Source organism: Thalassophryne amazonica, chromosome 1 (genome assembly GCF_902500255.1).
Source record: "Thalassophryne amazonica chromosome 1, fThaAma1.1, whole genome shotgun sequence".
NCBI classification, from domain to species: Eukaryota; Metazoa; Chordata; class Actinopteri; order Batrachoidiformes; family Batrachoididae; genus Thalassophryne; species Thalassophryne amazonica.
Window position 1 is genome coordinate 72,626,098 of NC_047103.1, and position 27,362 is coordinate 72,653,459.

At 39.6% G+C, this 27,362-nt stretch overlaps 1 protein-coding gene across 1 annotated transcript in view; it reads left to right on the forward strand.

Annotated features, from left to right (window-relative positions):
• Positions 1-634: 634 nt before the first annotated feature.
• Positions 635-27,362, forward strand: part of LOC117511747 — a 247,328-nt gene continuing 220,600 nt past the window's right edge. Inside the window, exons 1-3 of the mRNA XM_034171648.1 lie at positions 635-865; positions 1,090-1,182; positions 3,815-3,996. Of these exons, the coding sequence (XP_034027539.1) occupies positions 1,121-1,182; positions 3,815-3,996 (244 nt within the window). The 5' untranslated portion in view covers positions 635-865; positions 1,090-1,120. The remainder of the gene's footprint in view (positions 866-1,089; positions 1,183-3,814; positions 3,997-27,362) is intronic.

Consider the following 27,362-nt stretch of genomic DNA (forward strand, 5'->3'; position numbering starts at 1 on the left):
AGAATATATATATATATATATATATATATATATATATATATATATATATATATAATATATATGTGTGTGTGTGTGTGTGTGTGTGTAAGACAGAAGGGAGTAGCTTAGTTTTAAATAAGTAACAATAAAACTCCAAGTGCATACTTATATGAATTGTTTTAAGTGAAATGAGAAGAGTGACAGCCACAGTTTTAAATGTAACAAGAAAGTTTTAAACACAGCTACAAAATCAAAAGATAAATCAAAACTGGCAATAAAAAAGAAAAACTCTACACATAGAGGTGGACTTAACCATATTTTTTAACCTAGTCCACATTTGGTCCCCGTGCCGCTGCTTTAACACACCTGATAGCAGCTTTCATTACCTCAAGAAGCTTACACACACACACACACACACACACACACACACACACACACACACACACACACACACACACACACACACACACACACACACACACACACACAAAAATAATAAAAAAAAAAATCAGAAAATGCAAACCCTGAAATTCCCACAAATTCAAGAGGTACGTAAATGCACCATAAGCCTCTCGCGTTTGTCCCCCCCCCCCCTCCTTTTCTCTCTCTCCCTCTCGCGCGTGTGTGTGCGCGCACTGTGTTTGTGAGGAAGAGTTGCGTGCGAAGAGCTCGACATGTCATTCAGAGGAATCCGCCACCTGAAAAGCGAGGAAGTGAAGGCGACTCAAGTGAGTATAAAGCATCAGTCCAACATCTGGAGCGAGCAGAACATCAGGCCGAACCGGAGCGCTCCATCTGGATTTACCACAGCCGGTGCACCTCCTTTCTGCGCCCGGACTGAATGAGAGCCAATACTGGAATTAACTGACATCTTCAGTGTTTCAGGGTGAGCGGTGTTGATATTTTGCTATTTAATATGACTGCTTTTTAATTTTTATTTTGTCACTCCGTGCGCCATAATTGTAAACTGGCACATATTTGATTTGAATGCAATCACTTTAATTGAAAGGACGCAGCTATTTGCTGCACACTTTTGTCCCTGTGAGTTTAAATGCACAGAAACAAGCCTGAACACGTTTATCTCTCTCTTTCTGTCTCTCTCTCCGGCAGCGCACCTGTTACCTGCACGGAGCGCGCGGTCATGATCCCTCCCGGAGACTGCATGTACGCGGGCAGGAAGAGGAGGAAGCCCATCCAGAAACAGTTAAGGAGCCGCTCTTCCAGCTCTGATTTCCACACAAACATGTTTGTGCTGCAGCAGATTTCTAACCCAAAGCGCCAAACTCTCACCCAAACTTAAACACAAGTGTTGAGAAGCTCGTGCACACACTCACACTGATGGGAGTAAGCCAACCAGTGAAACTATAAAGTTGTTCATATTTGTAGAAGCTTTCAAAGGTTTCTTTATATTAGTAAAACTGGAGAAAATAAGGCTTATTGCATTAATTAGAAAAGCAAATGATTTGGCTCAACAACAAAAACAGATTGCATCAATTAAAAAAAAAAAAAATCCAGATAACGTCTAACCTACGTTACACAGACTTACAGACGAAGCATTTACTTTACAATCAAACATATTTTTAAAACTTTAATACTATTTAACCATTTACAGCATCAGTACACATTTTGAAATTAAAGTTGTTCTACATAGTTTTTCCACTTAAAATTAATTTTTAAGTGTTATGTAACTGCTGCCATAAGTATAAAAACAACTTATATAAACAAAACGTATGCCAGATTTATTTAGTTATACATTTACAGCTTGAAATTTGTTATAAATTAATTACCATGAAATTTGAGTTTAGATTCCACACAATATTAATTAGTAATTACTAATGTTGGTAATTACATCAACTCATGGCTTAAAAAGGTTGATGCACATCAGTAAATTAGAATGATTTTGCAACTATGCATTTAATTAAGCAGTGGTTAGGGTGTATTTTCATTACTCTTTGATTATTTATGCGTGTTTCAGATGAGTGAAATTAATTTGTTCAACATAGATGATTATTTTAAAATTTAAATTTAAAATAATTTTAAAGAGCAATAACAAGAATCAGTGTTAAATGATCAGCAAGAATCTGAGCAGACAAATGGAAAAAATGAGCGTGTACTTTTTTCCTGCTTCCAGTGTAGTTTTAGGCATCTTAAATATTTAAATTGTTTGTTTGTTTTTTTTTTTGGACAATTTTATTCGCTGATGCCATGAACAGAGAATGGGAAAATTTGAAGTGGGGAATGATAATTTCACAAAGGCATCTGGCAGTTAAAAAAAAAAAATTCTTTACCATGCCCATGCTCCTGGTCTAATTATGTTAAATATGTTCTATTTTTGGCTGCAGTATACTTTAAATTATTATTATATTACTATTTTTTAAGTTACGGCAGTCGACCTTTCATAACCTAGAAATTTGATATCCGCTCGGACTTTGTTAAATATAGGGAAGAATATCTTTTTAATTTCCTCTTACAACCACAATAAAATTCACACATTACAAATTAGCAAAATTTTGCTTTTATAGCTTATTAAGTGTTTAATTGCATATTTAACACTTGAGATTAAAAAGTATTTAAACATTCTTTGCACAACTGTGAAGATGAAAATCAGAGTTACTATGAAGAATGGAACAGTTGTTTATATGAAGAGGAAAATTTAAATGACTGACAAGGAAGGCTGAATTAAAAAGAAATTTGTAAAAGAGAAATGGGTTTCAGATGTGATTTATATGGTCATGTGCCTTTATATTTTTGAATTATTTGGAGGTCTATTTGCAGTCACCAGTGAAATAGTTACTGAGGTTCAGTGCCTGGGCCTGAAGGTGATGTCTGCCTGAGTCAGACAAAATATCATCCCAATAAGCATAAAATATATCCTGGAAAAAAAAATGAACAAATTGCACATTACCCAACCATCAAAATAAATATCAGGCAGCCCTGTGAGTCATCGGGTATTGTTTTCCTGCTTAATGGAGCTGATATGAGAGCGTTCGAGAGTTTTTATGATGACAAGCCTTTTTTAACCGTATTATATGTATTAGTCATAGGCGGCTCTAGGGTGGGGCTTGATGGGGCTGGAGCCCCTTCAAGAATTTCAGCCACCCCACCATAACCCCAGCATTTACTGCCATTCCAAATCCTTTGTTTGTAGCCACTGATTATTGTTTTATGCACTGCATTCATAATCATCTGAGTGAATTCACACCATTTACAGAGCACAAATTTAATGTATTTTTTCTTATGAATCAGCTTGTTTTGGTATGTTAGCATCGTGAAAATTATTTATTTTTTTGTTGCCTTCAGTTGTTATAAACAGACAGAACTGTATTGGTATTTAGCACAAGCATTATTCTGGATACTCATCCTGACAGAACTCCAGTTCTGCATGGAGAAACATGCTCTTAGCATATATTAGGTACTTGAAAATTATTTGAAAATGCATATTTACATTGCTCTACTACATGTTCTGTTATCCCCACCACTAAATAATTACAACTCTAACCCCACCAAAAGAAAAAAACTTGTGGAGCAGCCCTTGTATGTACTCTTTGTTTTTGTTTTTTTAAGCTGAGTTTTGCATGTTTTGGCCATCAACTGTTGATAAGTTTATAATGTGAGCTTTATGGGAAGGCCTGAGTCATATAGTGTGAGATTTAATATTTTTGACATCATCCAGATTGAGATAAACTACTGCAACAAGATTTCACTTTGTGTTGCATTTAATTTGTAATTAATGTTAGAAAAAGCAAATTAATGAGAGTTTAGGGACAATTTTATTTCATTTTTGTGTATGTTTATTTGCACAGTTGATCCTATTGCCCTCTTTTCTGTCCGTCAGAAAGCCGACCTCAGCCAATGAGAAAACCAACCCGTCCAAGCGGCACCGGGACCGGCTGAACGCCGAGTTGGACCGGCTGGCCAGCCTGCTGCCTTTCCCACCTGATGTCATCTCCAAACTGGACAAGCTGTCAGTGCTGCGCCTCGCCGTGTCCTACCTCCGCGTCAAGAGTTTCTTCCAAGGTAAAGGAACATTTTCAGGCCAAGGTGCAAGAGAATTTTGTGCAATTGTGTGTGTGTGTGTGTCCTTGAGGTGATAGCGAGGTGCTGGGGACAAATATGTTGTGTTGATATTTGTGTTGTGTAGATCTGATATGCGGCTCAGTGATTAGCACTGTTGCCTCACAGCAAGAAGGTCATGAGTTTGATTCCCACCTGTGGCCTTTCTGTGTGGAGTTTGCATGTTCTCCCCATGTTTGTGTGGATTCCCTCCGGGTGCTCCGGCTTCCTCCCACATCCAAAGACATGCAGGTTAGGTGAACTGGAAACTTTAAATTTTCCGTATGTGAATGTGTTTGTTTGTGTCCCTGTGACAGACTGGCGTCCTGTCCAGGGTGTACCCCACCTCATGCTCTGTGACTTCTGGGATAGGCTCCAGACCCCCCGTGACCCTTAATTGGAGTAAGCGGGTATAGAAAATGGATGGTGATATGATATGTGGATGTGATGCAGTATGACTGAAAGAAATCCCGCCGGCTCACGTGCTGCTGTCTGTGGAAACTCTTTGATAAGACTTTGTGAATGTTTTCAGTCAGAGCAGTAGAAGCTGTAGTATTCTGTTTTAAGCTTAAAAACAGCTGCTTATTTGGAATCTAAGTGGGTGTTTTGTGTTGGACTGGATGCTGTATTTTTTTTTTTTTTTGACTCAGTCAGCTTTCAGGCTGCTCCGTGTGGCGGTTAAAGAAAGTCGAGCGGTTGATCACTCCGTCTGTCAGGCATCTCTCTTTACATGCAACTTTAGACACAAATGAAATCTGATAATAAATGACATTTTTGAGTGTTGGAGTGGTTTTGTGACGTAGCTTCTGTAACCTGATGTATGACAGACAGCTTAGTGCTCTATTTCACGCTTAAAAATAAACCATAGTTTATGTTTTGTGATAAAGTTGTAAAATTAAAATTGTAAAATTCTTGATATTAATGATGCATGTGTGAATATGTGTGTGTGTATGGGGGGGTCTCTACTTGTATGTCATGCACAGCAAAAACTGGAATGTTTTGCATCACATATTTCAAAGTTGTTTTTAGCTGTTATTTCTAACACCTATGGTGGTGGCCAAGTCGTTATTGCAGTTGATTTCAGTACGGAAGGTTCCCGGTTCAAACCCCACCCCTGCCACATTTCTCCATATAATGTGGAGTTTTGTTAGGAAGGCCATCTGGTGTATAAATTGTGCCAATTCAACATGCAGGTCCACCTTGGATCTGCTGTGATGACCCCGAGTGAAAACAAGGGAGCAGCCAAAGGGTCTTACTATTTCTAACACGTTCGATCTACTCCATAGTGTTGGAGTTGATTCTTAGAGCCGATGGTGTCAGCGTTCTACACGTGGAATAAAACACTCTGTGTCATTTTAACACTGTCTGTGATACAGCTGAAATGAGAAAACCCTGCCACCACTTTTTGATGGCAGTGTTGTTGTTTCATTATCACAAGGTTGTAGGTTCAAACCCAACCTGAGGCCTGTGTCTGTATAATCCCTGTAAACAACACTCAAGTAACTACACTTTGAAATCTGAACAGTGTTAAAGTACTCCTGGAAAAAAATACATTCATGTGCACCAGTGGATATTTAACACTGTCTTGAGAGTAACTGTGACTCAGAACCAGTGAGAGTTACATAAACGTCAGGAGTAATGTAAATGTCAACACTGTTTGAGTTAAATTAACACTGAGGGGGTTGCTGCGTGGATGAGTTCAGATCACTGATAGAATTGGAAGGTTTGATATGTCTGACGTGATTAAAACAAGTGTAAATTAAAAGAATCAATGAAATATTTAGTCTCTAGATTGAAAACATTCCATCTTGAGTGTCCTGTTCATCTTCCTTCTCAATGAAAGTCAAAATGCTTTGGAAATTGAAGTTATTGCAATAAAGGCAAATTACAAAAAAAAAACAAACAAAACAAACAAACAAAAAAAACCAACCGTACAATTTACTTATTTATTATTTTGTGTTTGTGGTGTGTGTGTGTGTGTGGGGGGGGGGGGGGGGGGGGGGGGGGGGTAAAAAGTAGCAACGAGTTTAAAAACACTACACCTGTCAAAGTGTGCTGGTGTATTCAAATTTTGGGCTAGTTGAACTTCATGCAAATTATTCACATTTGAAACAAAATATTCATTTGCGCATTCATTTTGCACACATATATCACTGTGTGCAAAATGCTGTTTTCTCTCAAAATATACTATAACTTTGGCAAAAAACACCTTGAAATAATGTGAATAACATAAAACAAAATGGCCTGTTTCTTAAAACAAACCTCAATGATGTAATTTGTACCAGTGATGCTCCAGGACTTTCATAACCAAGTGGTTAATTGTTTACAGGAACAGCAATTAGGTCCTGTATTGGCCTCATTTTGACAAAAACACACTTCTCAAAAACATCACTCAACCATAACAACTGGTAAACAAACCTAAGTGTGCAAATAATACCAGATTACAAACCCCAAATACCCCCGATTTATTAAAAAAAAAAAATTCTCACGACTTAGTTGCATAACGCAAACTTTAATAATGTCAAAGTCATGTTTATATCTGCATTTCATATTTTGGCACCCAGTTGAGGTTGTTATTTTCCATTTCTTATTCATATCAATCTTTGACTTTGGTGTTTACATGTAGATTTTTCATGGTGCTTTCTTTTCAAAATTATTAAATCCAAAAGCAAAATGGTGCTTTTATTCACATAATGATGGTGATTTAACAAAAAAAAAATGACTGAGATGACAATACAACTCAGTGTGGCTCCATGAACGGACTGTAACAACAGAGAGCGGACTTTACCACGCAGTGCGCTTTACCATGCAGCGCGTTTCGGATAAAGAGAACAAGCTGCACTATAGACGTATTCTTCTGCTCCATCTGACACAGTGTCTTCAGGAAGCACTTTCTTATTTTAAAAACCATGTCAGATTACTTTGTGGTCACGCCCCATCAGCTTGTATTGTATGAAACATGTTTCTCCTCTTGTTCTGGAGACCATGCGGCTCTCAGCGAGACAGCTTTAGCAAGTTTCTGAAGATGATTCAGTTTTTTAAAAAGACCCACACAGAAATGTCTGATAATAACATGTTAGGAGTTATTCTCTGTTTCTGTCATAGCCCCCAAATCCCATCACTACTGCATGTGTTTATTCCCATAAATTAATTTTCCACATTCTCAACATGTTTTTTAGACCTTTTGACCTTTTGCCCCACCGTCGGCTTCCATACATGCCCTTGTGCTGATCGTCTGCTCCAGGAAGTCTTTTGTTGCCATTTCAGTGCAGAAAACTAAGGGCCCTGTCCCACTGGGGTGAGGATTAATTGCGCATGAATTGAGTATACAAATTTCAGGCGTTCATTGTTGTCTGCAACAAAATTGGCCAAAAATGACAAATGTCTCAGTATGAATTACGGATATATTAAAAATGTGTAGCGAATATATGACGAACAATCACGGATGTATAACATGTATTGAGAATGCATTGCGCACGTGTGGTGGCAACAGCAGTTGTAATGCATGTGTGTGGCATCTACATTGCGGTCATAACAGAAGGGCACTCGGGCCTTTCAGCATCACTATTCACACCAACACCACAGCCTCTGGAACAATTGCTGGACTTGGACACGTTGATTGGTATGTTGTTGGATGGCAGCAACTATCACACTACGTCTTTGGGGATCCATAACTACATCTGTACGTCTCCACAGCTGGACTGGCAATGACTGGCAGGTATGTCGATTTGTGTTTGTCATGCATTCGCAAATTGTCCGCAAATCGATCACCTTAGTGTTTCTTGTTTTTTTTTCTTGTTGCTTAATGCTGACAAATTATACTGTATTTCTTGTCTTTCTGATGCCTGGTTCTGTTTTTTTCTCTCTGTTTAAGCTGCGGCTCCATCCAGAGATGGAAACTGTATTCGTGCTGGAAACCCTCCTGTCCTGTACACCAACAGCATTTCCTATATATTTGTTTTGTGAATTGTATCTGTGAATTGTTCTGTAATTTATGTTTGTAGCATGGCCCAAGCAGAGGGTCACCCCTTTGAGTCTGGTCTGCTTGAGGTTTCTTCCTCAGAGGGAGTTTTTCCTTACCACTGTTGCTCTGGGGGTTAGTAAGGTTAGACCTTACTTGTGTGAAGCACCTTGAGGCAACTCTGTTGTGATTTGGCGCTATATAAATGAAAATAAATTGAAATTGAAATCTGATGCAAAGCAGACGTAATACAAACGCTTTATCCGTGGCCACTCTGTATGCATTTGCCACAACTTATGTTAGTTTGTGATGTGGACGTGATAGGCACGCTATATATCCATTTTACACACTGTCCCAGTCCGCTGCCAAGCTGCAATTCCCCATCAGTTGCGGATATTGGCAGATAACGGCGGATATACAGCGCATAGATTGAGTATGTATTGTGTATGTATTGAGTATGTATTGTGTATATATTGAGTATGTATTGAGTATGTAAGGTGGATGTCATCTGCAACCAAAATTTTGTGCAGCTCAAAAATCCTGGCAAAGGAAAACCATGCCTCTGCGGACACTTGCGAATGTGTGCGGATGTCGGCCGACTCATACAAGCATGTTTCACAGATATCGTGGGTGTTTAACGAATATGAACCAATTTTGTGCGCAATTCATTTGCAAATCTTCCTAAATGCCAGTGGGACCGGGCCCTAAACGGAGCTGGATTACTGTTGAATTTAGGCATTGTTTTTTCATTTGTAATGTCAACTGTAGTTAGCGTAAACCGTGGTTAGCATGTCTGTGTATGCTAACACTAACCACGGTTAAGTCAAGCCTGGGAGCATGCACTGTTACTGCGCTTAGCTGCATTCAAGACTTGGGTCCTGGATGACAACCAGTCAGGTAACACATTTCTAATATCTGCCATCTATCTGCCACAGCCAGGTCACACATGCACGTCCCCTTGGCCTTCTCTACCTATTTGGGTTCTCAACACTCAGGAACTTGCATACTGGGCTGCGCTAATCGCCGTTAGCATTTTGCTTTAATAGTTTCTCAGTAAACAAATGGCCCATATTAACCTGTGAATGTCTGGTATAAATAGCAGCACGCTAGAAATGTGGATATCCTATAATTCCTGGAAAATGTTCATCGCTGTTCACACACGCGGCGCTCAAAACCTACATCACTCACTTTCAAGTTGGACCATCTGGCTTGCGGCCTCGCTCCTCACTGACACATGTGGTTCTCCTCTTTCACCTCCTCCTCTGATCCTCACACAGCATATAATCTCCATCATCCGCCGCTTCGCTTTGGCCTGGCACCCGACCACAGGCACCCTGTCGGCGGGAATCATGAAACTTTGCATGCTTGCTCACTCATCTATTTTACCTCGAGTGCTTATTTAGCTCAGCCTTCATGCAAAGTTTCAGCATATATGTTAATCAGACTTAGTGCAGGTTCTGGTGCTGGGTAAAGGATCGGGACTCGGGGAAGAGCAGCGCCTGATGCAATGTTGGACGGAATAAAGGCGGTTCAGTTGCATGATGTGTGGCGACACAAAACGTTTCTCGCACCCTGAGCTCATGCACATATCTTTGTTGGCTCATGTTACAAAAAAGTGGCTTTTTCCTGAAGCTATTTTACAACGTGAGCATTCTTTGATGGTGAGGTTGCTGTTTGTCTAACTTTTTTTGCTATACTAATGATATTAATTAGACCTTGAGATATTTGGTTCTGCATTCTCTCGTCAGATCTGCTTCTTTACCTTTTTTTCCTGCTGATATTGATATTTAGACTCAGAGTCTGGTCAGATGAGCAACAAGTACATTTCCACATCCTTCCTGTGGTTTGGAGCTAAACTCTTAGTCATGTCGTTTTTCCTGTTTTGAACAGTGAGTCACTCTGTGACAACATGAAATCTGCTGCCTATAGTTTATTATGTAAACAGAAACAAAACTTAAAGAGTCGGACGTTTCCCCCATGCCCCAACTTTATTGGTGTAGTTATCCGTTTCTGTCACTAGGGGGCCACAAGAATGCTGCTGATGCCTCACAGTGAAGACGATGAGCTGGTTCATGATTTCTGCACCAAAAGATCAAAGTGTTGTTCAGACATCACCGTTTTGCATAACACAACAGTCGGCTGTCTTTAAACCTGTGCACTGGACCGTTGAGACGAGTAGTTAAGCTTAATAATCATATTTCATGAAATTTGATTGAGTGAATTATGCTAAATTTCACATGCAAGCAGAAAAAACTTGAAGGCCCACTTGTGCACAATAATTAACTTGACATTGGCTTTTTGTTTGTTTGTTTTGTTTTTGCTTCTCAGGGTAGTTTACCTCTGTGTGTGTGTGTGTGTGTGTGTGTGTGTGTGTGTGTGTGTGTGTGTGTTTGCACACTGGGTATTGTGCAGAACAAAAAGCAGGGACAGACTAATTCGTTTGAAGCACCGACTCCACTGGCCTGACAAAATACATTTTTGGTTGCCCACATGTTAACCTGTTTAAAACAAATTCAAGAAAAGTCCATTTTATTTATTTCTTTATTGAACCCTCTGCAGTCCAGAAACAAAAAAACATTGATTTGGACTCAGCGAGTCCATGACCCGAGGGTTAACAGTGACACTTCAAAAAAATGAAAAGAAAAGTCACTGACAGAATGAAAATATCACGCTCATTATCATCATCATTATTATTATTATTACATCCGCCAAGGACATAATAAAATCATCAGATTTATTAATTTATTTGTCTGTCTGTTAGCAGGATTACTTCAAAACTACTGCATAGATTTTGACGAAATTTTCACCACAGATAGATATTAGGCCGCGGAAGAACCCATTAAATTTTGGAGGTGATTCCGATCCAGATTCAGGATCAAGATTTAACTTTATATAGGCTTTGAAGGATTATATAAAAACTGCTTCACGGATTCTCACCACATTTGCACACCACGGATAGATATTCGGACATGGAAGACTCCACTGGATTTTGGAGGCGATCCGGACATGGATTGGCGGATGCCAGAAATCTCTGATTCCTGTTGTTATTATTACTGTTGTTGTTGGTATTTAAAAAATGCCTTGGCTCTCCATCTTTATTCACCAAAATATGCACCAGAATCTAATGGAATCTCTTCTGCATTACTGGGTCTGTTTGGGGTTCGAACTTCAAAATCAGGTTAATTAGGATGAGGGAAGCCAAAAATATGAAAATAATTACAGCTCTCGTGGTTAGTAATCTTATCAAACAAACATGTAAGTTGTGATATCAGTTTTAGTTAAAAGCAAAGAAAAGGTGAAAAGGTGCAAAATAAAATACTAATACAACACATTAAGCAGTACAACAAATTTAAGGTGATCGGGGTGAGAAAATAGTCATCAAAAAAACTCTCCATTATGCATCCCTGGACTTTAAAAAACCCAAAATTTTCTCGGGGGCATTCAGCGGCCCCCAGAGCCTCTGCCAGTGGTCCACTTTCACCAAAAAACGCCACCCCATATCAGATCCTGGCTACAGTCCTGAGATTTTAACTGGCATTGAACAAAGTAAAAGCTATAGAAAATCTGTCCCCTTAAAATGTGTTTATCCTGAAGTATTTAAATCATGTGCAGGTTAAAGTCTTTCTATAATATGATGCTGCATTGGAAAAGAGCAGCAGTGGTTAGTGAGTGAAATATAATCTTGTTCAGCAAGTGAACAATTTGCTGTTTTCTTAGTTGTCTCCACCTGGTTTTACCTTAAACACTAGGATGCGATCGCAGAAGGGCTTCTGTAAAAAGGTAGATGGTGAACAGCTTATGATTTGTCTTTTACCTTGAAAAATTTTCAAGGTCAAAGTCCTGTTAGAAGTGGCTTTTCATAAGCTAAAATATAATACAAAATATAGATCAAATCTTAAATATAGATCATGAGATCAAACTATCAGCTAAATCAATGTTAAAATCAAATATCCGCTAAATCAGATGCAGATCAAACTCGATTCATTGAGAGTGCCAGTTTGCACCTCATTGTCACAAATGAGAGTGATTGAAGCACTTTTGATTGAGATATAATGCAAAATGTACACCAAATGAGCTTTTCAATATTAAATTCAAATGTCCACAAAATCTGCAGTCCGGATCATATCAGACTTTGTCAGGCGATAGTGAATGCCAGTCTGCACCTCACTTTAAAATATGAGAGTGACGGGGGCACGTTTGATTAAGATATAATGAGAAATGGCCACAAAATCTGCAATCCGGATCAGATTCAGATCAAACTTTGTCAGTCGATTAAGGATACCATCCTATATAATGCTCTGAAATATGAAAGAAATTTGATCCTTTTGTCAGAGTTATGAATTTTTGAAAATTCATTCAGTTTTAAAGGATAGGGATTTTTCCAATTTTCCAATATTTTTTCTGACTTTGCCCTTTGACCTACGACCTTGAAAATTGAATCAGTTCTTGCTTATCAGGATATGAATACTCTGTAAAAATTTCATAACAATATATGAAACATTGTGGGTTACAGGCTGTTCACAGTCAAACAAACAAACAAACAGACAAACAAACGGGTAAAAACACAACCTCTGCCCAATTTTGTTGGCGGAATTAAATATGGAAAAATAGAATATGCTCTATGACACAATAAATGATTTTGAAAAAAAAAAATGTTTTCATTTAATTGGGAATCTTTCTACAGGCCTCCTTTGATGCTACTACCTTTAATGGGATTTTTCCCCCCATAGATGGAATTCCCCTCATTATTCATAATACTCAGTTGGAATTTGGAATTGTCAGAGGTGAGTTAGAGCATTTGGAGACTTGATCACTAACAATGTTTTAATATGACTAAGGTTGTAAAAACAATAAACTTGTCTTACAAACTGCCATGTTTTTACAGTTGAACGTTATGAGCTGATTTTATGATGTGTGGACAGACCTCCTCCACAAACGGTCTTCTTTTATTAAGGACGCTATGACTGCATAGAGAGGATTTTCAAATATTTTTACCACGTCATCCATCTGTTGAGATTAGGGCTGGGTGATTCATTTCATTTTGGCTTCTGATGATTCTCCTTTACCCTTGTGTGATAAATTTGCAGTAACCTCCAGTGTGTGTGTGTGTGTGTGTGTGTGTGTGTGTGTGTGTGTGAGTGTGCGTGTGTGTTTTAGGTCCATAGCCTCACTTTAGTAGCTGATCTTGTTCAGTGTTTACCCTCAGGATTAACTATCCCTCCTCCTTTGTCTTTCTGCCTTGATAATTTCTCTTCTCATGTGCACGTGATTAGTCTTCATGTGAATTTTTGTTTTGGTTTTAATCTCCTCATTCCAAATGATAAAATGCTCTCCCTCTAAATGAAGTCATTTTACGTTAAGCTTGAGGAAGGGTTCAGCTCATTAAAGGTACACTGGCAGTGGAGTCACTTGAAATGATTGTTGGTGGTTGCAGCTTCTCTGTTTTGTTTTTTCTCCCATACTGAATCCACTTACAGTGAGTTTGGTAATGACAATCAGATGGATGTTGAAGGCAAAGACATGAATGATGTGTGGAATCATGTTTCAAATTACTGTGCTTGATATCAGCTGTTATTCTTGATAATGCTTTGCTGTTAGCTACTGGCACAGTCTGCAACTGAATACATAAATGGACTGTATTTATATAGCACTTTTCCATCAATTATGCCTCACATTCACCCCGATGTCAGGGTGCTACCATACAAGGTATTCACTACACATCAGGAGCAATAGGGGATTAAAGACCTTGCCCAAGGGCCCTTAGTGATTTTCCAGTCAGCGGGGATTTGAACCGAGGATCTTCAGGTCTCAAGCCAACACCTTAACCACTAGACCATCACCTCCCCCAATACATCAAAATGCATAATACATCTTCTAATACGTCAAAACAACAACTTGTATTTTATTCCTTCTTTTTGTGCTTTATTAGTGTTTTTGTGTACAAAATTGTTAAAATGTGTATTTTGCAAGGATGGAGTCACATATGACTAATGTTGCTTATGAGGTAGACAGATTTTCCAAAGGTAATATTCTGAGAAGGAAAGTGAGTGTTCTTTTTTTTTTTTAGTTTAGTTTAGTTTAAGGAGTCCCTCTGAGAGCAGAAGTGAAGCCGACCACAGCACTAGGATGGTCTTCAAAAAACAGACCTAACCATGGATCCTTTCCCTTTGTGAACACTAATAAAGCGTGTTGCCTCTAAAGCGTGGAATCGGCCATGTTTGTGGATTGTACCTAGGCTTCGCATTGCCTTGCTGTAATATAAGCTAAGAAATGTTACATGTGGTACGCCAGCAAATCTCACTGAGGAACCTGCTTCTGTGATCACGCAACCCAGTCTCACTACAAGCTGTGATTCAGCAGCACGAAATATACATTAATCGATTGGTTCGTGAATCGTGATATTGTCACAAAAAGTGCTTCATTTTCATCAAGGCAGCACGAATTCATTCTGATTCATTCCGTGATGGCTGCACGAAATTAAAAGTGAAGTGGGGGTCAGGTGGTTATGGTTAGGGTTGGGGGAAGGAGTAGGGTTAGGTTATGGTTAAGGTTAGAGTCGGGATAGGGTTAGTAATAGTGAGTTAAAAAAACCCTGCAATGAAAATTTGACTCATTTTGTGATGGGAACATGAAAAAAAAAAACGTGAGACTGGGCTGGATCACGAGTTAGACAGTCGTGGTTAGTAATCTTATCAAACAAACATGTAAGTTGTGATATCAGTTTTAGTTAAAAGCAAAGAAAAGGTGAAAAGGTGCAAAATAAAATACTAATACAACACATTAAGCAGTACAACAAATTTAAGGTGATCGGGGTGAGAAAATAGTCATCAAAAAAACTCTCCATTATGCATCCCTGGACTTTAAAAAACCCAAAATTTTCTCGGGGGCATTCAGCGGCCCCCAGAGCCTCTGCCAGTGGTCCACTTTCACCAAAAAACGCCACCCCATATCAGATCCTGGCTACAGTCCTGAGATTTTAACTGGCATTGAACAAAGTAAAAGCTATAGAAAATCTGTCCCCTTAAAATGTGTTTATCCTGAAGTATTTAAATCATGTGCAGGTTAAAGTCTTTCTATAATATGATGCTGCATTGGAAAAGAGCAGCAGTGGTTAGTGAGTGAAATATAATCTTGTTCAGCAGGTGAACAATTTGCTGTTTTCTTAGTTGTCTCCACCTGGTTTTACCTTAAACACTAGGATGCGATCGCAGAAGGGCTTCTGTAAAAAGGTAGATGGTGAACAGCTTATGATTTGTCTTTTACCTTGAAAAAATTTTCAAGGTCAAAGTCCTGTTAGAAGTGGCTTTTCATAAGCTAAAATATAATACAAAATATAGATCAAATCTTAAATATAGATCATGAGATCAAACTATCAGCTAAATCAATGTTAAAATCAAATATCCGCTAAATCAGATGCAGATCAAACTCGATTCATTGAGAGTGCCAGTTTGCACCTCATTGTCACAAATGAGAGTGATTGAAGCACTTTTGATTGAGATATAATGCAAAATGTACACCAAATGAGCTTTTCAATATTAAATTCAAATGTCCACAAAATCTGCAGTCCGGATCATATCAGACTTTGTCAGGCGATAGTGAATGCCAGTCTGCACCTCACTTTAAAATATGAGAGTGACGGGGGCACGTTTGATTAAGATATAATGAGAAATGGCCACAAAATCTGCAATCTGGATCAGATTCAGATCAAACTTTGTCAGTCGATTAAGGATACCATCCTATATAATGCTCTGAAATATGAAAGAAATTTGATCCTTTTGTCAGAGTTATGAATTTTTGAAAATTCATTCAGTTTTAAAGGATAGGGATTTTTCCAATTTTCCAATATTTTTTCTGACTTTGCCCTTTGACCTACGACCTTGAAAATTGAATCAGTTCTTGCTTATCAGGATATGAATACTCTGTAAAAATTTCATAACAATATATGAAACATTGTGGGTTACAGGCTGTTCACAGTCAAACAAACAAACAAACAGACAAACAAACGGGTAAAAACACAACCTCTGCCCAATTTTGTTGGCGGAATTAAATATGGAAAAATAGAATATGCTCTATGACACAATAAATGATTTTGAAAAAAAAAATGTTTTCATTTAATTGGGAATCTTTCTACAGGCCTCCTTTGATGCTACTACCTTTAATGGGATTTTTCCCCCCATAGATGGAATTCCCCTCATTATTCATAATACTCAGTTGGAATTTGGAATTGTCAGAGGTGAGTTAGAGCATTTGGAGACTTGATCACTAACAATGTTTTAATATGACTAAGGTTGTAAAAACAATAAACTTGTCTTACAAACTGCCATGTTTTTACAGTTGAACGTTATGAGCTGATTTTATGATGTGTGGACAGACCTCCTCCACAAACGGTCTTCTTTTATTAAGGACGCTATGACTGCATAGAGAGGATTTTCAAATATTTTTACCACGTCATCCATCTGTTGAGATTAGGGCTGGGTGATTCATTTCATTTTGGCTTCTGATGATTCTCCTTTACCCTTGTGTGATAAATTTGCAGTAACCTCCAGTGTGTGTGTGTGTGTGTGTGTGTGTGTGTGTGTGTGTGTGTGTGAGTGTGCGTGTGTGTTTTAGGTCCATAGCCTCACTTTAGTAGCTGATCTTGTTCAGTGTTTACCCTCAGGATTAACTATCCCTCCTCCTTTGTCTTTCTGCCTTGATAATTTCTCTTCTCATGTGCACGTGATTAGTCTTCATGTGAATTTTTGTTTTGGTTTTAATCTCCTCATTCCAAATGATAAAATGCTCTCCCTCTAAAATGAAGTCATTTTACGTTAAGCTTGAGGAAGGGTTCAGCTCATTAAAGGTACACTGGCAGTGGAGTCACTTGAAATGATTGTTGGTGGTTGCAGCTTCTCTTGTTTTGTTTTTTCTCCCATACTGAATCCACTTACAGTGAGTTTGGTAATGACAATCAGATGGATGTTGAAGGCAAAGACATGAATGATGTGTGGAATCATGTTTCAAATTACTGTGCTTGATATCAGCTGTTATTCTTGATAATGCTTTGCTGTTAGCTACTGGCACAGTCTGCAACTGAATACATAAATGGACTGTATTTATATAGCACTTTTCCATCAATTATGCCTCACATTCACCCCGATGTCAGGGTGCTACCATACAAGGTATTCACTACACATCAGGAGCAATAGGGGATTAAAGACCTTGCCCAAGGGCCCTTAGTGATTTTCCAGTCAGGCGGGGATTTGAACCGAGGATCTTCAGGTCTCAAGCCCAACACCTTAACCACTAGACCATCACCTCCCCCAATACATCAAAATGCATAATACATCTTCTAATACGTCAAAACAACAACTTGTATTTTATTCCTTCTTTTTGTGCTTTATTAGTGTTTTTGTGTACAAAATTGTTAAAATGTGTATTTGCAAGGATGGAGTCACATATGACTAATGTTGCTTATGAGGTAGACAGATTTTCCAAAGGTAATATTCTGAGAAGGAAGTGAGTGTTCTTTTTTTTTTTTTAGTTTAGTTTAGTTTAAGGAGTCCCTCTGAGAGCAGAAGTGAAGCCGACCACAGCACTAGGATGGTCTTCAAAAAACAGACCTAACCATGGATCCTTTCCCTTTGTGAACACTAATAAAGCGTGTTGCCTCTAAAGCGTGGAATCGGCCATGTTTGTGGATTGTACCTAGGCTTCGCATTGCCTTGCTGTAATATAAGCTAAGAAATGTTACATGTGGTACGCCAGCAAATCTCACTGAGGAACCTGCTTCTGTGATCACGCAACCCAGTCTCACTACAAGCTGTGATTCAGCAGCACGAAATATACATTAATCGATTGGTTCGTGAATCGTGATATTGTCACAAAAAGCGCTTCATTTTCATCAAGGCAGCACGAATTCATTCTGATTCATTCCGTGATGGCTGCACGAAATTAAAAGTGAAGTGGGGGTCAGGTGGTTATGGTTAGGGTTGGGGGAAGGAGTAGGGTTAGGTTATGGTTAAGGTTAGAGTCGGGATAGGGTTAGTAATAGTGAGTTAAAAAAACCCTGCAATGAAAATTTGACTCATTTTGTGATGGGAACATGAAAAAAAAAAAAACGTGAAACTGGGCTGGATCACGAGTTAGACAGTCGTACATCGAGTGATTGCTGTTAACAGGAGAAGCATGACGTGGATCAGCATCCAGACATTTTGTGTTATTGGCTAAGCTGAGCTAAACCGATGGCTAAGCTAAACAAAGCTACAGGCAGAAGTCTGAAGAGAGTGGCTCTGTGTGTCAACAGGAGTGAAATCAGAGACACCACTTTCAAGGTATGTAATCGTTATTATTCAGTCAGATCAAGATGTATGCAGTGGGTTTTTTTTTTTCTTATTTTTTTCTGAATACACCACGGATTTACAAAAAGGCAGAGATGGACAAATGTTGATTGCAAAATACAAGAATTTAATTTGTAAAGCAAATTTAAGCCATATTAAAGCCATATTACATTCATTCATTCATTCATCTTCTACCGCTTAGTCCAATTAAGGGTTGCGGGGGGCTGGAGCCTATCCCAGCAGTCATAGAGCGTGAGGCGGGGTACACCCAGGACAGGACGCCAGTCTGTCTCAGGACCACAAATAAACAAACAAACACAGACACACCCAGACACACACCTACGGACAATTTTAAAGAGTCCAATCCACCTAACTCGCATGTCTTTGGATGTGGGAGGAAACCGGAGCACCCGGAGGAAACCCACGCAAACACGGGGAGAACATGCAAACTCCACACAGAAAGGCCATGGGAATTGAACCCATGACCTTCTCACTGTATGGCAACAGTGCTAACCACATTTGGAGACAAAAAACAAAAAAACAACCCAGACTAACTGTGTGTCCCTGAGTAAGTCATGAAGTGGACACAGGTGACGTGACCTTCAGACAGCTAACAGTCAACACCTGAGGTTTTGTCACTTTTATCACTAAAATTAGCTCTGAATCTGTGGGTATTTTTGAGACACTGCATGGTTAATTTTATTTTTATCAGCTACATCAGGATTCACACAAGTTAAAGAGTTGGAAGTAACGATTCATAATCTGGTATATCATTTTTTAAAAGATAGTGTTGATTGGAGTGCGATATGGTATTTATTCTCCACATTCTGACTTCATTCTCAAAATGCAAAATGCAAAATGCAAAAAAAAAGAAAAAAAAAAAAAAAGAAAAGAAAATTACTTCTAGCAACCCCCCCATCCTAATTTGTCCAGAATACTGTGATGTAGCCCTTTTTATCTGGATGTGCTCAAAATGTAATGCAAGCTGTTCCCCACTAGACCTGAACGTTTCACCAAGTATCATTAATGTTGATTGTAGTAGCATTCCCATTTTTTAAATGTTTTTCAAATCTTTTTTTTTTTTTTTTTTTTTAAATCACTGATTCCTCCAAGGGAAATACATGATATACAGCTTGACTCTTACCAAAGCTTAACTCTTACTGGTCCAAAAAGAACAAAACATTGATGTGGACTTTCCAGCAAGTCCATGGACACTCCTCCATTGGCTGCAATTTCACCAATTTACTGATTTAAATCATCGACTCCTCCAGCAGCGACACGTGATATACAATATGATATTTCAGCCTGCACTACTTTACAGGAGATCAAAATTCAGGTGGCCAGCACATTTTGTGGCTATTTTACTGAAACAGATACAGTTTAGTGAAATGATGCATCTTATTTATTCACAACTGAGCTGAAGATCACTGAGTTCATGTTCCCCACTCTGCTCTGGGGTGTTGTTGTTGCAATTTAAAATGAAAAGTTGTTTATTGTTGTATCAGTAAGCATTCTAATAAATTCATAAAAAAAAAACCTCATACAGTAATCTCGTTGGCAGAGTTGATGTACAGTTGTACTCTCACAAAAAACAAGACTGTAAATTTCATTATTATATGGTATGGGATTTTACCAACTTCTGATTGGCCCATTCGCCACTTTCTGAGCTGTACCACATGTTGAGTTGACTGCTGGTGGAGCCGAATAGACCGCGTGTGCGAAACGAGTACACCTTGCGTGCAGCGTAGCGCTAGCTAATCGAGCGACAGCTTCTATCGATAACGACCAATCAGATAACACAATACAATGCCTAATTTGGCTGTCAGTTTATTGACAAGATGGCAGAAGACAGGTTTGCGTCTGTTAGTGACCCTGACTTAAAACTAATTTTACACGAAAAAGATGCGAAGAAAACCCGCAGAAATACACAGTCAGCAGCCAACCTGTTTCACAAGTACGTCACTGAAAAGGGACATGCGCCCAACTTTGAAACTTATGACAGACGGAGTACTCGATCAATTTTACGCGGAAGCTAGACAGGCGAATGGCGAACTTTATAAGAAAACAAGCCTGATGACTCTTCGTCACGGACTTAACAGGAATCTCCAGTCGATCGATGGGATGTCAGTTGGTGCAGTATGACAGTAATAATAAAGAGTTGAAACTTGAGATTGATTTTTCAGTTTTTGTGTGTTTGACAAACTCCCAATTTTCTTGTTTACCATATAATAAAGCAGTTATAGACTTTTGATGAGGTGTACCCGTGATTATGCGGATCTGGTCAGGATGGGGTTCACTGAGGCCTGGGTAAACCTCATCAAATGTCTATAATTGTATAAAGTACGTACACCCAGGGTAGGTTTGTAATCAAATGATCCTAGTGTCATATCCTAAGAAAAAAAGTCAGCAGGCTCCACAACAAAAAACAAGACCGTTACACATCGTGGGCAACCTCAAAAGATGTATTTATACTGTGCAGTATCCGGACCTGTGTGCGTGTGGTACATCGTGTTGTTAAATGCTTTTGAATTTTCCATGAGGTTAAACCCTGAAAGCTGAGTCAGTCGGTGCTGGTGAGTGTGTGTATTGTGTTCGCTGTGATGAGGTCTGACTGTCTCATTTTGAAAGTATCTGTCATCATCTTGACCCTCTTGATAGTGTGGTCAGATTCCCCATGACAGCGCCAGGAAGAATGAAGCAGCACGGGTACCGATCCAAATGTTTCTCTCGGTGCATTCATTTTTCGGTGGACCTATAAACACACTGTGTGTCACTCAGCACACTCTCCTCTCTTCTTTTCTATTATCCTCTGCACAGTTTATATATCATTGCCACACTAAATCTATTTAGATGGGTTGAAGTACCCCCCCCACCCCCCCACCAGCTTGAAATTCCGCTCTGACAGTCTTCAGCGTTTTGCAGTGTAGCGTACTGTGTAAAACTCTAATATTACCGTTCAAAACAAATGCCTGTGGTGTAAAAGTATCCACATTTCAGTGAGGTGTATTTATAAATGTGTCTGGAAACGCCCTGTTAAAGCCCCACCTTCTTTCATCGCTGTCAGTCCTATCGGGGTGCTGACAGCGCACGAGAACACATGCACGCACACAACGCGCACAAATGTGATGAGAGATTCGACTTCATGTATCCGTAACTGCAGATCGTTTCACAGCTTGTGTGCAGACATGCACAGGAGTCCAGAAAAGAGCCGGCAATGTTCCGAGCTGCACGATGGATCTGCACGCCTAATCACTGAGCCAGTTTCTACATGTGGACTGTCTGACCAGAAATACTGGTCAAGCTTTAATAAAAAGGGAAGAGAAAGTGCACAGAGCCCACACACTCACGCCAGCCTGACGTTAGGTGTTTGTGACGTCACACAGCAGACGTATCTGTATCTGATCATCATCCAACAAAAGGTCAAGGGACCAAAACAAAAAAATATAACAACAGTGGATCCTGATTATCCAATCATCACAATCAAGAGAATTCCGTGCATGAACAACAGGCATGTCTGTGAAGTCCAGTTAGTACAAGTGTAGACATTTCTATTTCCCAAACAGGGAAGTGCTGTGCGTGCTCGCTGTTTCCGAATGGAGCCTTTGCTCATGGGGTTCAGGTCACATTATAGACAGCCCTTGTGTTTGGTAAACTCTCGGTGAACCCAGACTTTTCCTTCCTTATACACTCTGCAACCTCAACGGTAGACATACTGGTAGAGCAAAGGCCAAGGCAAATCAGCAGACCACAAAGGCTGTAGTAGATGAACCGAAGCACTTTAGCACTAGAAAAGTCAAATTGTGGTCACTTTGGTAGTGTTTTGGGGTTGTCACACAGAATCTCTCAGCTTTCCTGGAGTGCATTCTCCCTACAGTCAACTCACATTTTGACCTTTTAGCTGTAAATCATGTTGAGAGCTTGTTTTTCTTCTGTTACACCCCACAAATCCAGTCCAGTAAGGGTAAAGGGTGAGTCCGATACTCTTTACTGAGCTTCAGGGGTGTGATAGTTAAAGTGGCACATGTGCAGGGCCACAGCGTGATGGTGTAGAGTGGCCACTCCTCGCTGCCTGATCCTACAGTCACATTTACTACGTTTACATGCAGCCAATAACCCTTTCATAACCCTTTCATAACCGGAATATTAGCAATAACCCGGTTGCACACGGCCATGTAAACACCCGCAAAAACCCGAATATGCTCATATTCCAATTTTTAAAAACCCGAATATGACCCCTGGGTTACTCCTTTTCTAACCCGAATATCAGGTCATATAAACATGCATCAGAATATCCCCATAGAAAGGAACATTATTTTGTGTTCTGTGCATGTCCTATCTGTAAGGAATCTTGGTCTTTTGAGTACGGCAACTACTTGTATGCAGCGCTTGCAACCCACCGGACACCACAGAAGCAGACGTAAACAAGTATGGGGAAATCCAGACGCGGCAGCACAGCACCACACTTTTGGAGCGAGGAGGAAACCGAGTACTTCATTAGTATCGTGAAAGACATGAATATAATGTCTTTTATTGACGGCAGAAAGTACCGAGATAGCGATATTTACAAGAAGGTGGCCGAAAAGTTACGCGAAGCAGGATTTGCATGAACGCCAGACCAAATCAAGCACCTGTGGAAGACGTGTGTCGCTGTTTAGATGGGGATATTCCAAATGATACCAATGACCATGTATACAGGAGTAACTCTGTCTGCTTAAGCATGTAAACGGGTTATTACCTCCGCCAAGGAGGTTATGTTTTCGGTCGAGTTTGTTTGTTTGTTTGTCTGTCTGTCTGTTTGTCAGCAGGATAACTCAAAAAGTTTTGAACGGATTTTGATGAAATTTTGTGGAGTGGTTGGAAATGAATTTTTTAAAGGATTCTTCACCATTGCGGGATAGGGGGAATTTTGACATTCTAGTTTCTAACTCCACAAAAACAAGGCAGAAAGGCTGGAAAAGAATTAGGGTGTAACATAAATGTTCTATCAAACAACAAAGTTTGGTGATGATCGGATTCGGATTCTGGATCTGGTGATCCAGAATATGCAAAAATATAGGGAAAATAGAAAATGTGTCAGTGTGAGGTGACAAATGAAGCTAGAGATGCACAACTAACAACAAATTGTAGCTGAATCTGTACTGATTCAGTAAGGTGTCATCAGATTTGATGTAGCTTCAAATGTTATGGAGCTAGATCCAGAAGAAAACCGCCATTACCGCAAAATCGTTTTTATACAATAACTTTTGAACTAATAAAGACATAAAAGTGATTCCAAGTTCTAGTGGTATGTTTTCATGGTCAAGGATGTCAAATATAAAGGAAAGAAAAGTGTATGTATCATAGTTTTGGTTTGTTACGCTGAATTGTTGAATAGATCACTGTGCCAAGGAGGGAATCTCTTTAGGGTCAGTGACCCTATTGGCCTTGTGTAGCACATGCAACACTTAAAAAATAGTTCTATTTCAGAATTTACTGTTATTTATTTAGAGAAGTGTTTCATGAATGTTAAAAAATTAATATATTTGCAGTTTAGTTGAATAATAAATTGAATTTTGTCTCTTATTTGTTTTTGTCTATAAGCACATGCAATATCAATATCAGTGCTCAGATGACAGTAGCTTCTGGGAAAGGTGCAAGTTGCAATAAACTGTGATGCCAAGTGCTAAGGATACATGCTATCCAGTCACAGCAGATGAAACTTTTTTTACTAGCAATCATCATTGTTAGACTTTTTTAGGTTCAATGATTCCACGGCGTGTAGATGTTATGGCGTCAGTGACCCCATGGCCTTGGCGGAGGTTTGCACTCTCCGAGTGCTTCTAGTTCCTAATGATTCAGAAACCAGAATATTGACATTATCCCGAATATTAACGGCATGTAAACATATCCACGGTGGAGAAAAGCAGCTGGTTTTGTCGCTTATGGCTGTTCTGTTGGCGGCCCTGCTACATCTCCATAAGATGTTTTGTGAATGACTTCAGAGGTGTTATTTGGTTAGGGCCCTGTCCCACTGGCGTTTAGGAGGATTTGCGGATGGAAGGCGCACAAAAAGTGGCCCACATCCGCCAAACAACCGCAGTAACTGTGTAACATTCCTGTATGAGTCGGCCGCCATCCGAACACGTCTGTGATCATCCGCAGAGGCACGCATGTCCGCAGCCAGGATTTTTGAGCGACTCAAAAATCCTGCTGCGGATGAGATCCGCATCACTGCCTGAACACATACTGAAGACATATGCAGGACATACACAACCAACACGCCGCATATCCCCTGTCATCCGCTGATATCCGCAACCGACGGGTTGGCGCGGCTTGGCGGCGGACCGGGACAGCGTGCAAAACAGATATGACGCATGCCCAGCACGGCCACATCATGGTCGCAAATGGTAAGTCGCGCATGCAGACAGAGTGGGCATCACGGCCGCTGTGCCCCTCATGGGGGTGCCTCCGCGGTCGCCTTCGCTTCTGTTCCCTATTATACCCGCTTTTCTTCCTCATGTATTCGCTGATCCACCCCGGCACATTTGTCATTTCCGCCCACCTTTGTTGTGGACGCTCAGCTTTTGTCTCCTCATTTCATGCCCAAGTCCTCCTAAACGCCAGTGGGACAGGGCCCTTACACAAACAATGTTTTTGGTTTTAGAAGTTTTTATTTCTCGCTAAATTTGACAAAATATGTGACAAACAGATTTAAAGGGGATAGAGAATCAAAATCATCTTTTTCATGTTTTTGGTGTTAGTTCAGAGTCTCCCTGCTGTGGGGAATACACACGAAGTGCCAGCAAGTTTCAGAACCTCTGTTTCAAGTATTTCTCCTTTTTTTAATTGCCCCTAGAAAACAGGCCAATCCGTTTTTGAGAGAAAACTTACGTCACTTTTTCACCAATAGCCCCCCCCACACACCCACACACACCCACATCCACCCCCTTTCACACACGCCCCTTCGAAATTAATTATTCATAAGGTTGTGCCCACCCATTCGTAACATTCGAAGAGAAGCAATGGCGAGCTACAGGTGTGCTTTCCCAGGCTGTTTTAGCGGACTACGATCTTCCCACGGAAAGCAATGTACGCGATCACTGGCTTTTATTCATTTTTAACCGCATCCCCAGTACATACAACCGCCGACTATTTCTTTGCTCTGCGCATTTCACGGAGGACTGTTTCACAAACCTTGCAAGATTTTGAGCTGGCTTCAGTCGGCATTTAATACTCAGTAGAGGGTCAGTTCCGACTCTGCGACATAATCAACCCCAGCAATCAGTACAGCCTGTGAGTATCACATTTTCTTTTGTTTTAAATTTGTGTTGCGCCATATTCCTGTTGTAAGAATTGCACGTTAGAATGGCACGTTAGCTCTGATTTGTTCCTCTAAAGGGAATGAGCTAACCCCTTAGCAGCTAGGGATGTGTATTGAGAACCGGTTCCTTTTGGGTATCGTTAAGAAATGACTCGATCCACCGACATCAATAAGCTTTGTGCTTAACGATTATGTTATCGGTCCTTCAGAGTGGCCGTTGTTTTGGGGGGAGTTTGTCAGGAAAATGATCATTTCTGTATTGATTACAGGCCCTGCAGCGGGTCCGTAAACAACTTTTCTGCAGCGCGGCTTTGCTTTGAACCTTGAACAAATCGAAGCAGTGCTTCGCAGATTGAAGCAATGCTTCGATTATTCTTTCTTTCTTTTGCTTAATTTTCTCCTGCTAAAACCCTAAAGAGCATACATCTGTGAGTATTATTTACCTTTTCTATGTTAAACCGACCTGTTATGTTCTTCTGAAACAGTTGATAGATGTATTTTATAACTTAAAAACAGGAGTGATGCTAACGCATTAGCATGTCTATGGCATTTTCAATGTTAAAAGTTAGCATTGCAGCTGTCATCACGTTCGGGTGCATTTGTTTTCAAATTGTAATATTTCTTAAATTTATTTTTGTTTATATATTAATAATCTAATGATTATTATATACAATTTTAGAGAAAGAGGCAAAAAAAAAAAAAACCTGAATAGAAACACAACAGAAAATATAAAAGCAATGAAAATAAATAAATAATGCTTTCTTTTCAGTGAGAGCAACCGATCAGCGCCACCTACTTACATTTCATAATGAGGTTGCCAAATAAGCTCCGAAACGACGCCATTAAAGGCAAACGAGGCATTCTAAACCCAGCATAGTAACATAGCTGTTTCAGAGAGCCTTTTACGAAGGTTCTGAGCCATTACAGACCCAACCAGTTTTTTTTGGGCTACATATCACATCACAGAACAAGGATTAATGCCCCATTCAACCTCTATCACCTTTAAACAGAAACACAGCTTTGTTGCTGTCACTTGCTGTCACTTGTAGCTGATATGACTGCAACTGTTTATACCTTCTCCAACTATTAGTCAGGTACCTCTTTTAGTGCTGGTTCGGCAGCAGTACAAAAAGGGTACTTTTTGAACCATGTTTTCAACCATGTTTTCCTTGACATTGCCCAAACTACTAAACCTTATCACCTCTACATAATCCCCAAGTTGCTCTGGTGTCTAGTGAGCACCTTGCATGGCAGCACCCTGACATCAGTGTGTGAATGAGTGAATGTGAGGCATAATTGTAAAGCACTTTGAACTTCTGATATACCAATCAACCAAATTCATTTGTTAAGCAGTTGTAAACAACTACAATGGGCAAAATGCTGCACAGAAGAATAAATAAAAATCATCATAAAAGACATAACAATTCACATAAAACAAAACAGAACAAAAATAATGAAAATCCATAAAACATGGGTAAAGATAATAACCATATGATAAAAAACAATAAGATAAAATCTTATAAATGAATTAAATCAGCACCTTAATAGCTCTGAGCTTCCGCTTAGTTTTAGACACACTCAGGAGCAGCTGATCAGCTGACCTGAGAGAGCGGGTGGGTTTATAAAGGTTTCGGAGCTCAGATAGGTAGGACGGGGCAAGAGCATTCAGGACTTTAAAAACAAATAAAAGAATGAATCCTAAAATGTATGGGCAGCCAGTGGAGTGAAACTAAAATAGAGGACATGTGTT